General features: G+C 38.4%; 1 protein-coding gene across 1 annotated transcript in view; it reads right to left on the minus strand.

Annotated features, from left to right (window-relative positions):
* The window catches only part of LOC106953774 (RNA polymerase II elongation factor ELL2-like), a 29,814-nt gene extending 19,894 nt beyond the window's left edge, over positions 1 to 9,920 (minus strand). The window contains exons 1-3 of the mRNA XM_015042793.1: positions 9,820 to 9,920; positions 7,165 to 7,393; positions 6,556 to 6,603 (exon numbers count right to left, since the gene is read on the minus strand). Coding sequence (XP_014898279.1) covers positions 6,556 to 6,603; positions 7,165 to 7,302 — 186 coding nt within the window. The 5' untranslated portion in view covers positions 7,303 to 7,393; positions 9,820 to 9,920. The remainder of the gene's footprint in view (positions 1 to 6,555; positions 6,604 to 7,164; positions 7,394 to 9,819) is intronic.
* Positions 9,921 to 12,407: the final 2,487 nt, after the last annotated feature.

Here is a 12,407-nt window from a genome sequence, read left to right on the forward strand (position 1 = left end):
ACTGAAATACAGAGAAAGCAGTATTTCAGTGTAAAAATAACACTTACATGTGATTTTTGTACAGAAGTAGCAATCCAGGACAATAGATAGCTAAATATTTCACAGTGTCCTTCTAAAGTGTTTAACTTTTTTCACATTTTGTCACATTAAAAATCATCAACTTTAAAGTATTATATTGATTTATGCAATAGGCAAATAAATAGTGGATAGCTTTGAAGTTGAAGGACATTTTTGTCCACATATCAGGATGTCCATTCAAACTTGAAAAGTCTTAAATTCAAGTATCTAAAATGAAGACCTTAATCTGTCTTTAATTAATTTTAATAAATGTAATTTGGCCTTAAATATGTGTTATCTGGACAAATATTTGTTGCTTTAGTCAAATGCAGACATCTTCATTCTGTTTTGTGACTACAGGCTATTGCTAACTGGCTGCTAGTATACGCTAGCTAGCTTTTTTTTTCTCTCTTTTTTTTTTTGCATCTATCAATATCATGGATAAGTGTAAATTTATCTCCAGCTGGCTGGTTGATGTTTGTTTTCGACACTGGGTTACTTCTGTTACCAACCCACACGATGCATCCTGTGCAGTAAAAGTCCAGATCATTGGACTAATCCTATATAAAATATGACATTTTCTTCTGTACATTTATGTTGTGATACAAGTCTTAAATTTCATTCATAATGGTCTTGAGGTCTTTAAAAGTCTTAAATCTGAATGGGTGAAACCTGCAAAAACCTGCAGATTGCCTCCTTATCTCTGATGCCCATAAATAAAAATCTAGTAAAGCCAAATTTCGCTCAGATAAACGTTTGATGTTTGTCACAAGATGTTTTGGAGAGACGATACCAAAACTGAAATTTCAGGCTAGCATGCCAAATGCTAAATGTGCTGGAAAACTAAGTGCGAACACACTGCCGGCACAGTAACACTTAAGAGTGGCAGCATCATGCTGTGGGAAAGCAGGTCAGATTTGATTGTGAAAATGGATAAAGTTAAATAAACACACTTTAAACCAGAGCAGAGCTTCATCATCCAGCAGGACCATGATAATAAACTTATAGTGTAGTGGTTTAGATCCAAGCACATTTACTATACAGGTACAAATGTCCTAGTCAAAGTCCAGACCTTTATCTAATTACGAATCTGAGCCCATGACTTGAAAACTGATGTCAGCAACAGCTTGTATTAGATCAGGCATGCCGCACTTTTTCGATTTTTTTGAAACCCTGTAGTGGAAATGTTGCTTCCACTACAGAAATATGCACTACTCTGTGCTGGTCTTTAACATCGAATCCTTTAAAAAAGCAAAAAATAAAGTAAAGTACTTTTGGGTTGTATCACTAGAAATGCGAAAATATTCAAGGAATGTAAATCACAAGAAACTGTGAAGATGTCAAACATTCAAAAAAAAATACTGATCCAAAATCTTTAGAGTGCGTTTGGAGCATGCTTAGCGTTAGCTTCCAGATGATTGGACTCGCAGTAGGGATTCTTCTATCGCTCTGGGCACAAACAAACCCCGAGGCGAGGCCACCACGCATCGGGGCTGACGGTAGCGCGTTAGGATGAAAAACTGGATTCATTTTGGGAGATCCAGGCAGGGTGACACCGCATAGCCTGCATTCCCCTGCTCATTGTTATTCAAATCAGAGGCGACAGCACACAATCAGAGGGCACTGTCAGGGTCGCAGCACAGCCAGCGTGAAGGCACACAGGCAGAAACAAACCCTTCCTTTAAAACTCGTGTACGCCAACAGCAGACCAAGCGCCGAAAACGTCCATTTCAACTCCACAGAAACACACGGAGGAGCCACTTTTATCTGGGGCACGAAGGGGGCGGACAGGACGAAGGAGGTGGGACACGAAGAATTCACGTCTTCACATCGCCCAGGACAAACAGACGCAAAAACCAACCGTCCACACACAGGTCACCGCCAATAAATACATTTAAGAAATGAGTGACGAAGCACGCTTTCGAAACTGGTTTCAGCGGCGTATAAAAAGTTTTCGCCATCCTGCTTCCGAGGTTTAAAGATGCCAAATGAAGCAGTAGAGGCGCACCGATTGCAGCTTCTTTAAAAAGCCACTGATCTTTAAAAAGCCAGACTTGCCGATTCTGATTTTGTTGCTTGAAATGTTGCTAAATATACTGACTGATGTTTTATCATGATATTTTGTGGTAGTGTTGTGATAATAAAAGTGACGATAAGAACTATTTATCACTTCTGTCTTTTATAGCTGTGACTGGGTGAGACAGCAATCAATACTGATCTTGGAAAACATTCCAGTGTTTAAAATGCTCCTTCAGGACACCAGACACATAACGAAGTGCTATATCACCAAAATGCACCTGGTTACTGCATTTAAGCACATTTATTTGTCTTTATTGAACAAACTGTGAAAAAAAACAAACTACAAAATAACAATCCAGCAATTATGGACATTTTTAGGAGTTTTTAAACATCATTAAACGACTGTGAGAGATAAATCAAAAGTTTATAAAAAGAAATGTATCACAGTAAATTAGAAGCGTTGCGATAAACGCCCAATGTGATATTCCAGTATTTGTAGTCAATTTATAGAAAGATTTTATTTTTATTCATCATTTATTTATTGATTTCATTTACTATTTTTCAGAATTTTCCCACTTTTAGTTTTTGAATTATTTGCTATTCCACCTGATTGGAGGGGGATAGTTTGTTCAATCTCTGTTAATGTGGTGCAGAAGAAGAGTTTATACCACAACAGATGATCCTGATGGCGACTGAACTTGGTCTCAAGATTTTGGTCAGATTTATTTGTTTAACTGCCATGTAAAATTAAGAGATTTTAAATATTTTCCCCCTTTTTTATCATGAGGCTTTAAAAAATTTTGGTCAGTTCCTTTTTTAAATTTATTTTTACAGAGAAAACAAGGAACCTCATATGCAACAGGATATATTCAACATTCTTAGTAAGGTAACCGTTTTAAAACAGCAGTTGTCCATCATGCAGCTGGAGCAGACAGCCCTACTAATTACCCAGAGGACATCGGCTTGTTTGACTTGTGCCTCCTAAATACAGCCATGTGGTAAAGCCATGGTGTTTTTACGTTATTCACCATAGCAATCTGCAAACATGCAGAGAAGACAGCTTTAAGGTACGTAATTATACACACAGAAGGTGAGAGTCAAACCAGGGAGTAAGGTGAAAACAGGAGCAGAGTTTGCAGCAGCGTTCCTCCTCACGGTACCGATGAAGTGCCACTGCTCCAGACACAAACACTCGTCGATGTCTGAGCCGAGCAGACAGTGAAAGCTAATGCAAACACAAGTCATGATGTCTCAGTCTGTAATCAAGAGCACTACAGCTCCTGTAATTACCTCTAAACATTCATTTGGATATTAACCTTAGGCCTCTCTGCTACATACTGGGAGGGGTGTGAAATTTGCTCCAATCCTTTAAAACAACAACAACAACAAAAAAACAAAAAAGGTCCCACTCAACACTCTGGATGTTTTGGGATCTTTCTATAACTTCAGAAACATTGAGAATACTAACCAATATGTTCAGACTCTGTTTTGCAGAAACGTCTGAAAAACGCATACCAGTTAGGAGGAACTTTTTGTTGAACGGTCACTTAAAATCCCAATAAAAAACAATGAAAGTTAGAATTATTAGTCATCCTGATGAAATCACAGAAAACTTTTATGACTGCCTCTCTTTGTAGTTCTCCAGTAGGCTGGCACATTTCTCTTGAAGTATATACCAGCCCACTCTCCCATGGCAAATCGTTCAGGCGTAAACTTTGACCTTTACCACCCTAAGTCCTCCATAATGAAGAAGCTCAGCAACGATCACACCTCTACAGAGACCCGTGGATCTTTGTTGACATCTCAGATTATTTTTCTCTCCAAAGTTTATAAGCCCACACTCAAATTTGTTTTCAGCAGAACTAGTCTCCTGGTGCTTTGCAATAATTTACCGTACAGCTGCTGTAGTCACCATGAGATGTTTTTAAATGGCAGTGTAGCACCACAACAAGCATCTACTACCCTCTCTCTGAGGCCTAAACTCATTTCTTTTCTTGTGTGCATGTGCTGAATTTGGTTCTTAGCAAAAAGGGTTCAAATGCTCACTGGTCCTGATAATCATTGTGAGGTTCGATGTTGATTAATCACTCCTCTGGTGTGGATTTAAAGCTCTGTGAATGGTCAGATTTGTCCTGGATTAGGCCTGTCACAATAACAAACTTTGCTGGACAATAAATTGTCCCAGAGATTATTGCAATATTGTTGTTTTGAGACCATTTTCAAGTAATATAATGGTAATGGAATAATAACGCAAGTAAAATCTCTTGAAGATCAATAAGCTTTAATTTCTAACCAATATTAACACTGGAACTGGGAGACATTTTAAATATTCCAAATAGCTTTACAAAAACATCGGATACTGATGTCTCTGCAAACAAAACTGCCCTTCCAATAGTTGAGGCCAATGCACAAGACTTTTGTCATCCAGGTTTTGGTAGAAAAAGAGGATGACAAGAAAAAAAACAAACAATCATGCAACTGGAAATTATCAAACTTGCTGCAATTTAACGTATCGATAAAATATCCTGATCAATTTCCATGGAAATATTTAGAGTTTTGTGTGATTTCATCAGAGGAGTTTATGATTCTGATCTTAACGGTACACATGTTGATATCTTCAACGCTCTGTAACTCTTCCAGAGACACAACTCCCTCAGGACCAAAGAAAACAAAGAAGAAGAAGCTGACTTCCTCTTCACCTGAACACAGAACTGTCAGGAAACTCTACATAACCCCTTCAGCAATGCAGGTTTAGTATCCTCACTTAAAACAGGAACTATTTAGTTTTTAACCTGAAACTTTCCAGAAGAAAGCAAACACTTTCCCACTCAAACACCTCATCAGGTTCAACAGGTCTGATGATTGCACACCAAGCCCCTTCTGAAACTCGCCACCACCCAAGTTTTAAAACATTTAGTCGTGACAGGCAGGGGGGCTGCAACTCTCTCGAAGCAGCCCGGGCAATTAGCATTGACTGAAAAGTAACTATTCCCCAAGGACACAGCTGCTCCCAGCTCAAGTCAAAACACACACAGTTCAGGCTGTTTACTGCAGATCCAGCGCCGACATCCCAAGAGACAAAGACAGGCTGGTGAGATATTATGTCTCAAATCTGACACAGAGTGCTTTGAAAACATTGCCTTTTTTTTTTTCTCCACATTTTGTCTTCAGACATCATGTGTTTTATTAGGATTTCGTACAACAGATTAAATAAGTAGTATATAGTTAAAGGAGGTCCTGCTTGCAGTTTACTGCAGGGCTTACAGGAGATATAGCAAATATGTCGGTAAAGTTGTTCTCCTCAAATAAAAAATAAAAAATCTTTGTCTTACATATGAAGAGCTAAATGTGGTTGGAAACGCAACACTGCATTACACCCTGACTCAACCAACCCCCAATATGAAATGTGGTGGCAGCATCATGCTGTGAGGATGCTTTTCTTCGGCAGCAACATGGAAAGATGATCTTAAAAGTTTACCGTAATATCTTCTTGTATTTATGCAATAAAAGTAATGATTGCAGTCCATGGACAGGCTGATGTGATCAAGTATTATTTAACAGATCACAAATTGGTGAAAATACGCTTCAGTAATTATTTACATAAATGTCTGATAATTCATTAATCAGATCTCGCTAAAACCAATCAAGCTACAAACCAACAGACAATTTACAAAACGAGTTATTTGCCTTCAAACAAACAAACAAAACAAGCGTGGAAATACTTTAGAACTGGAACATGATCTTACTTGGCAAACTATTCCCACGACTCGTCACGACAAAGAAAAAGTAGTTTTATTAAGAAATCAATTACTATAAGTGCAAACCAGAGACAAAACTGCACAGAAGAGGCGGATGATGAGGGCTGGACGCCGTCACGTTAGAAAAGCTGAAGCTCGAGTTTGTGATGAGATGTTAAAAAGTGTGAATAATTCAACCAGATATAGGAAAAAAAAAATCAACAACAAAAAAAAACAATGTTCTCTGACTCATCAACAACATCTCAGGTTGACTCCAACATCGCCTTCGCTCCTCTCTGTGTTCCCCTGCTTCTCCCTGTTCCCAGCACCACTTGCTGACCCAACAAATCCCGCTGCACAGTCATCGGCCTGACCCAGTAACCTGCATGGCTCCGATCTGCCGCCAAGGGCCAGCATAAGCTGCCCTCCCTCTGCTCAGAGGGTGGCAGCCCGGTCGGGGCAAGGCAAGGTGTCGGCCAAGCGTGACGAATCCCGTCGGAAGAAGAAATGATTGGATTTTATTTATTTTTCTTACGTAAGAAGAGATGGCTGCCTCTTTTTTTAAACACTGCCACTCATCCTGTAATGCAGTTTCATCCATTTAAGCAAATGAGTTAAGCTGCAGAAGGGTATAGCATTCCCATTTAGAAAGGGTTTAAAAGTGTTTCTGCAGCATGCACGTGAAACTAAGACATAGAAATGAAAATAAAATAATAATAAAATAAAAAAATAAAAAACTTACCCCGTGGTTTCCTTTAAAACAGATTGATGTCTCATTTTGCAAAACTCCCTGCAGGAAAGAGAGGAAAAGGAAGGGGCAATTAATAGGAGCTTTAATGCAGAGTAAATTCTCTAGATTTTGTACAGTAAAAACAGTCATGCTGTAATCAGTATTAAATGGAAGTTGATATTACACAATCAATAATGCTTCTCATAGGTTGGAGCTAATTATGAGACAAAGCAGCCTACTTTTCAGATCAGATAAGCATCCACGTTTCTACACTGAGATCTTCTGACATTAATAGGAGTTTCAAAGAAACAGCTGAGCTTTTTTTTTTTTTTTTTAAGATAATCACAGGGTTCTGTCCCACTTCCCCCGTGTGGCAGAGAGAATATGGTTCAGGGGGGAAAGCGCAGAAACCAGCAGCTGTAGACTGACAGGAGAGACTCTGTAGCGTTTATGCTGCTAAAAGCGGAAAATATAATAAAATATATATATACACAGCATCTGAGCAATATTAGAAATGAGAAAGTGGAAACTTTTTGAAACGCGAGAAAAGAAAAACACACTCACACATGCCCCTTCTTAAAGAGGCAAAAACAAAAAATTTAATTAACAATAATGGCGTACCTTGAGATTTTGATACGCTTCCAGCGCTCTAATGGCCGTGTCCGTCAGCTTGACGTGGTACAGAGTAATGTTGGAGCTGTTTTTGGTAGTTTTTCCACAGGAGAGCCCATAGTGGTGCTCCTGTCTGAGTGAAGCCATCGCTGGCTCTCCCCCTTTCCTCCGACAAGAGCAGCTTTCCTCTGTCAGCTCAGCGTCACGGCGCGGGCGGGGCGTCTCCGGCGCCGTCAAACTGAGGGACATGCGTAGGGCAAGACAGTTTATCATACAATACGTGAGCTTTTCAGACCTGATGTTAAAGCTGCGGTGTGTAACTTTAATAAGTAATTTATCTTTTTTTTTTTTTTTTTTTACATATTTGTTTAAACTGCCACCATATTATTACGATGTGCTATTAGACAGATAATTAGAGAAAAGATTCCTCCCCCCTGAGCTACTATTGCTGCCTGAAGAAATGCACCGCTCCCGGTCAAAAACAACCAATCAGAGACAGGATCAGGGTCTTAAAGCTGCATTAAGTAATATCTTAGTCACTAGTTAATTTTCAGTGATTTTTTTATTTATCATGACATTTCGTCCATATGTGTTGATAGGAAGAACATCCTTTTGTTAATCAGGAGCTGAAACATGGGTACATCAGTAACAATATAAACTATAGAAATTAATCTCTTCTTAATACCTAAAAAGTTATTGTAATGAAAGAAAAATATGAAATACAGCTATCGGAAGTAGATAACCAGACAACCACCTAATTATTTTAGATTTTCACTGAATTTTAACCTTTGTAATTTTCTTGTCAGTTTATATATTTTTGACTAAATCCAGCCCAGTAAAAATGTGAATTTAACCAAAAAGAACTCTGCTAATAAAAATGTAATCGCCGAGTGTGGTTTCGTTATATGTTAACATGGCCTGCCATACATATGCTCGTAAACACGTACTGAGTGTACTTCTATTTGAGACTTTGGGCCGCAAATGCCCACTTCCAGAGCTGTTTCCAGTGAAAACCAACAGCGTTGTGAATGTAATGCATCACCTGGAGATTTTAGAAAAAAGATGCAAAGATGTGTAACACACACACAAAAAACACTACTGCCATGGGGGAAAATTGCTCCTCCATTCTTTTACCATCTCTACTTTAATGAGTACAGTTGGAGGGTCACAGTGAACTCACTCATTTGGCTTGTAAGCTGTGCCATCACTTAGAAACTTTTCAACATTTGACCATGAAAGGAAAGCGAGATTAGATCAAAAACATTGAAGGAAAAAAAAACCCAAACATCAACCTGTCTGCAGGGATTAAAAAACAAAAAAACAAAAACGTGGATATCATTTAGTCTTCCAAGAAGAGAGCGGTCCGATCTAAATACTGAGAACTGCTTCCCCTCTAAAAGCAGCCGTACAGTCAACATGGATCTGCTTTACAGATGGTGGCTGCAGACTAACACAGGGTTATCAATGCAAAGCAACAAGAGCATGTTTTCTCAGGGAAACAAGCATTCCTGCTCGATGAGCAGCAAATTCTTTCTGTTTTATTGCTACTTTTAAAAAGAAAAGAAAAACAGTCCTCCAATAGCAGACATCACAAAAAGGTGTATTTTTATTTTATATTATTGACCTGGGCTACTGCGCATTCTTTTCAAAGCTTTTAAGAGTATCTGCACTTTGTTTTGGAGGGGGTTTTATAGTCGAGCAGCCATGACTGGGAAGAATGACACCGGATCAAAGCACAACGTGCTTGCATAAACTGTGAGAAAGCAGAGGAGTGCGGGTTGAGACTGGAAAAGCAGATGACTCTCACAAGTAAGCCTATTTAGTTAAATTGCCAAGCTACTGCCTGAATGAAAGTGTGGGGGTGGGGCATGAGAGAGGAGGTTTACTGCCGGTCAGCAGTGAACAGAAGGTGAAGAGTCTTTGCACAGCGTCCTGCAAGGTGACTGTGAATGGGAGACTTCAAGAGGTATGAACATTTTGTCATGTTATGACCTAAAACATCAGAGTAATTTATTGGGATTTGTGATAAACCAACACAAAATGCATAAAATTCAATTTTTTTTTTTTTTTTTTTTACAGAAGAATGCCATGTATTTATATTTTTAGCTCCTAACTATGTCTTTTGAAACATGTTTCTACCAGCTTTGTGGGTCTGGAGAGTGAAATTTTGCCCATTCTTCCAAATAACTCAGGATGATACTATCAATACAGGAAGTAGTTGTCTAAAACAGGAAAGTTTTAGGGGACCATCAGCAATTTTTTCTTTTTCTTGGAAAGTGTTTCTGGAGTGAACATTTCAGAAAGTGGAAAACCCCCCACAGGCCTGCCTGTCTGCCCTCTATGCTGCTCAGGTTTAAATACCACAGAATATTGTAGAACTTTGTAGAACATGCTGGTATTAGAAACTTCTGGAAAAGCACAGGACCGAGTGGAACATTCAAGAACATGCAATGAAATTCTAGAAAGTTACAGAATGTTATAGAACATTATATTATGTCTTAAAATGTTATAGAATGTCCTAGAAGGTCATATTTTGTTCTGTAATACCTTCCAGAATGTTCTAATCACAAAAATAAGTATGTTTTAGTCTGTAAACAGATTAATCATTCTCGGCAGTCTTACAACCTGTAGCCTGACCTTTAACCCCAAACTCATCATACTTACATATATAACGAGCTGCAAAATATTTTACAGAAGACTCCACTCTCGCTTCGTTGTTCGTCGCTCGTTTTCTTCTTCTGTTTATGCTAACCTCGCTTGATGCGCTTTATGTCCTCTTCTCCCTGTTTAGCGCCACCTACGGGTGTGGCGGTGTAAAAACACAGCATTTTGGGTCCTTTGCAGGGGTTTTCATGTGAATGAAAAATAAAAAAAGGATAATCTTTGAACATGTATTTAGAGATCTTCCCACAGCTTCTCGTTTAGACTTATATCTGGGCTTTGACTGGACCATTTTAATGCACACAATTGTAACTTTTGCCTTGAGTTAAAGCATTCAATTGTTACTTTTTGCCCACTTTTATCTCCCTGCAGAAGAAAAGCATGGCCGCAGAATGATGCCGCCACCACCATGTTTCAGTTTAGAGCTTGTGTTTTCAGGGGCATGTTCAGTACTACTTTGTGTGGGTCAATCACTTGAAATCTTATTAAACATACCAACATTTGTCTTCAAGAGAGAAAATGTATTTTAAAAATTCAATTCATAAATAGGATATTGCAAGGCAATGTATCATATTCTTGGAAACATTCCATTTCTGAAAAACATTTATTTTTGGAAGTCTGGAGCATGTAATATATTATTTTTATTTTGAAGTACTGCTCCCTACTTATGCTGCATGAATTATACGTACAATAGAAGATTAGACCATTTTGCCCTTCCTTCCTCGTCATATTTACCTGCCTTGTTCTGTCTTATCTTGGCTTACCATCTGCTTCATACCACTAATGCACACCGACTCCCCTGGGAGTGACGTCCCACACCTGAGGTCGGTGACTCACACGACACCTGGAGCAAGCAGTCTATTTATGCAGTGTTTCTGTTCGGCGGTGGCAGCGCTTAAACACCTTCAGAAGGTCCCAGTGAGGAGAAAACCAGCGATGGAGAAACAAGAGAGAACGATGTGACAGTTCTAATCTGGAAACAGGCACGTTATGCATTCGCTGTTAAACCCTGCAAGTATCAGTTGATCTGGAAGTTTCTCCATGTCGGGGGGTGGAGGGTTTCTTCTGGTCAGATCCAGAAAGTGCAGTTCAGCAACATCCACTTCAGAAGAATCGTGAGATAACATCATTTCCCACAATGCAGCAGCTCTACCAGTGAGTCAGATATTGTCCCTGTAACGAGGCCCGAGGCAGCTAACCTCCACTTGAGATAGAAATCAACAACAGATGTCTTTTAAGCTCGTCTCTTAAAAGACAAGTCTCTGTTCTGGTAAGCCTCCAGAACAGAGACTTGTCATCTCTGTTCTGGAGGCTTACAAGCAGCTGATGTTGGCTCAAGCAACATTTTTTGAGGTAAAGCAAACTGATTTCATGCTATCTTTTTAGATAAAAAGCTGAAAATGAGCAGCAGTGGTTTCCACTGAAAGATTAAAATGAAATTTAACAACAACAAAAAAACTGGATTTTGCCGCTGAGCAGAAATCTTGCTAAAAAAATAAATAAATAAAACTGAATATGGAAAAAAAAAGTTCACTCACTTCAGAATGTGAAATCCATTATATGGATTTATTACACACCATCTGCGTTTCCACTGAAAACATAATTGTGCAGTTTGATATTTCAAAAATAAATTTGTTTAATGGAAACACAGCGATTTAAAAAATAAACTTGTTTTTTGACACAAAGTTCAATGAGGTATTTTTTTTTTGAAAACTTAAAATCAAATTTGGTTCATTTCGCAAAACTGCATTGAAAACACTTTTTTTGGATCACACAACGAGCCACATGGTCAACAACCAGATGTTGCCGCTGGCGCAAACCACGAAGAAGACGACAGAAAGTAGTTGGAGTATCATGGCACAGCATGTTTCATAATCACTCATCGCACTTACGATTTTAATTGCATTTATTATTTAGTGGAAACTCTGCAGTAGCGAAATTGAGTTTGTTTTTTTTGACATTAACTGAATATTGACAAAGTTTTGCGCAAATTTGTGATAACTTAAAGATAATGAAAACCCACAACTTGACTTTATTAAAAGTTGAGTGGAAGGAAAGCCGTAGCAGGAAACAGAAAAAAGTGCAACTTTGACAGGAATTTTGAGCAAATCCAGTCAAGAATTTGCAGGAGCTTCATAAAGAGTGGACTGAGGATGGAGTCAGAGCATCAAGAGCCGCTGAACAGACAAATCCAACACATAGGCATTCCCACTGTCAAGAAACTCCTGAACCAGAGAAAATGTCAGAAATGAACATTTGAAAGTCAGATGAAAGTACAGCTTGCATTTAAATTAGAAACATTATAAATATCCTAATTTTCTGAAACCCTGAATTTTGGGTTTTCATTATCTGTAAGCCAGAATCATCAATGTTACAAGAACAGAAGACTTGAAGTATTTTTTCTCTATCTGTAATGAAGCTACATGTGTTTCACTTTCTGAAATGAGTGACAAAAAATTAAAATTGTTTTCAAAATTCCCACTTTTATTTTAGCTCTCTTCATGACGAGCTTTACCAGTTTTTTTTTTTTTTTTTTTTTTTTTCAGTCGTAATGTTTTTCTTTTTTTCCAGAAAATTAGGTTTTTTTAAAA

The sequence above is a fragment of the Poecilia latipinna genome, unplaced genomic scaffold (genome assembly GCF_001443285.1).
Source record: "Poecilia latipinna isolate Pla-1442-1.1 unplaced genomic scaffold, P_latipinna-1.0 Scaffold602, whole genome shotgun sequence".
NCBI classification, from domain to species: Eukaryota; Metazoa; Chordata; class Actinopteri; order Cyprinodontiformes; family Poeciliidae; genus Poecilia; species Poecilia latipinna.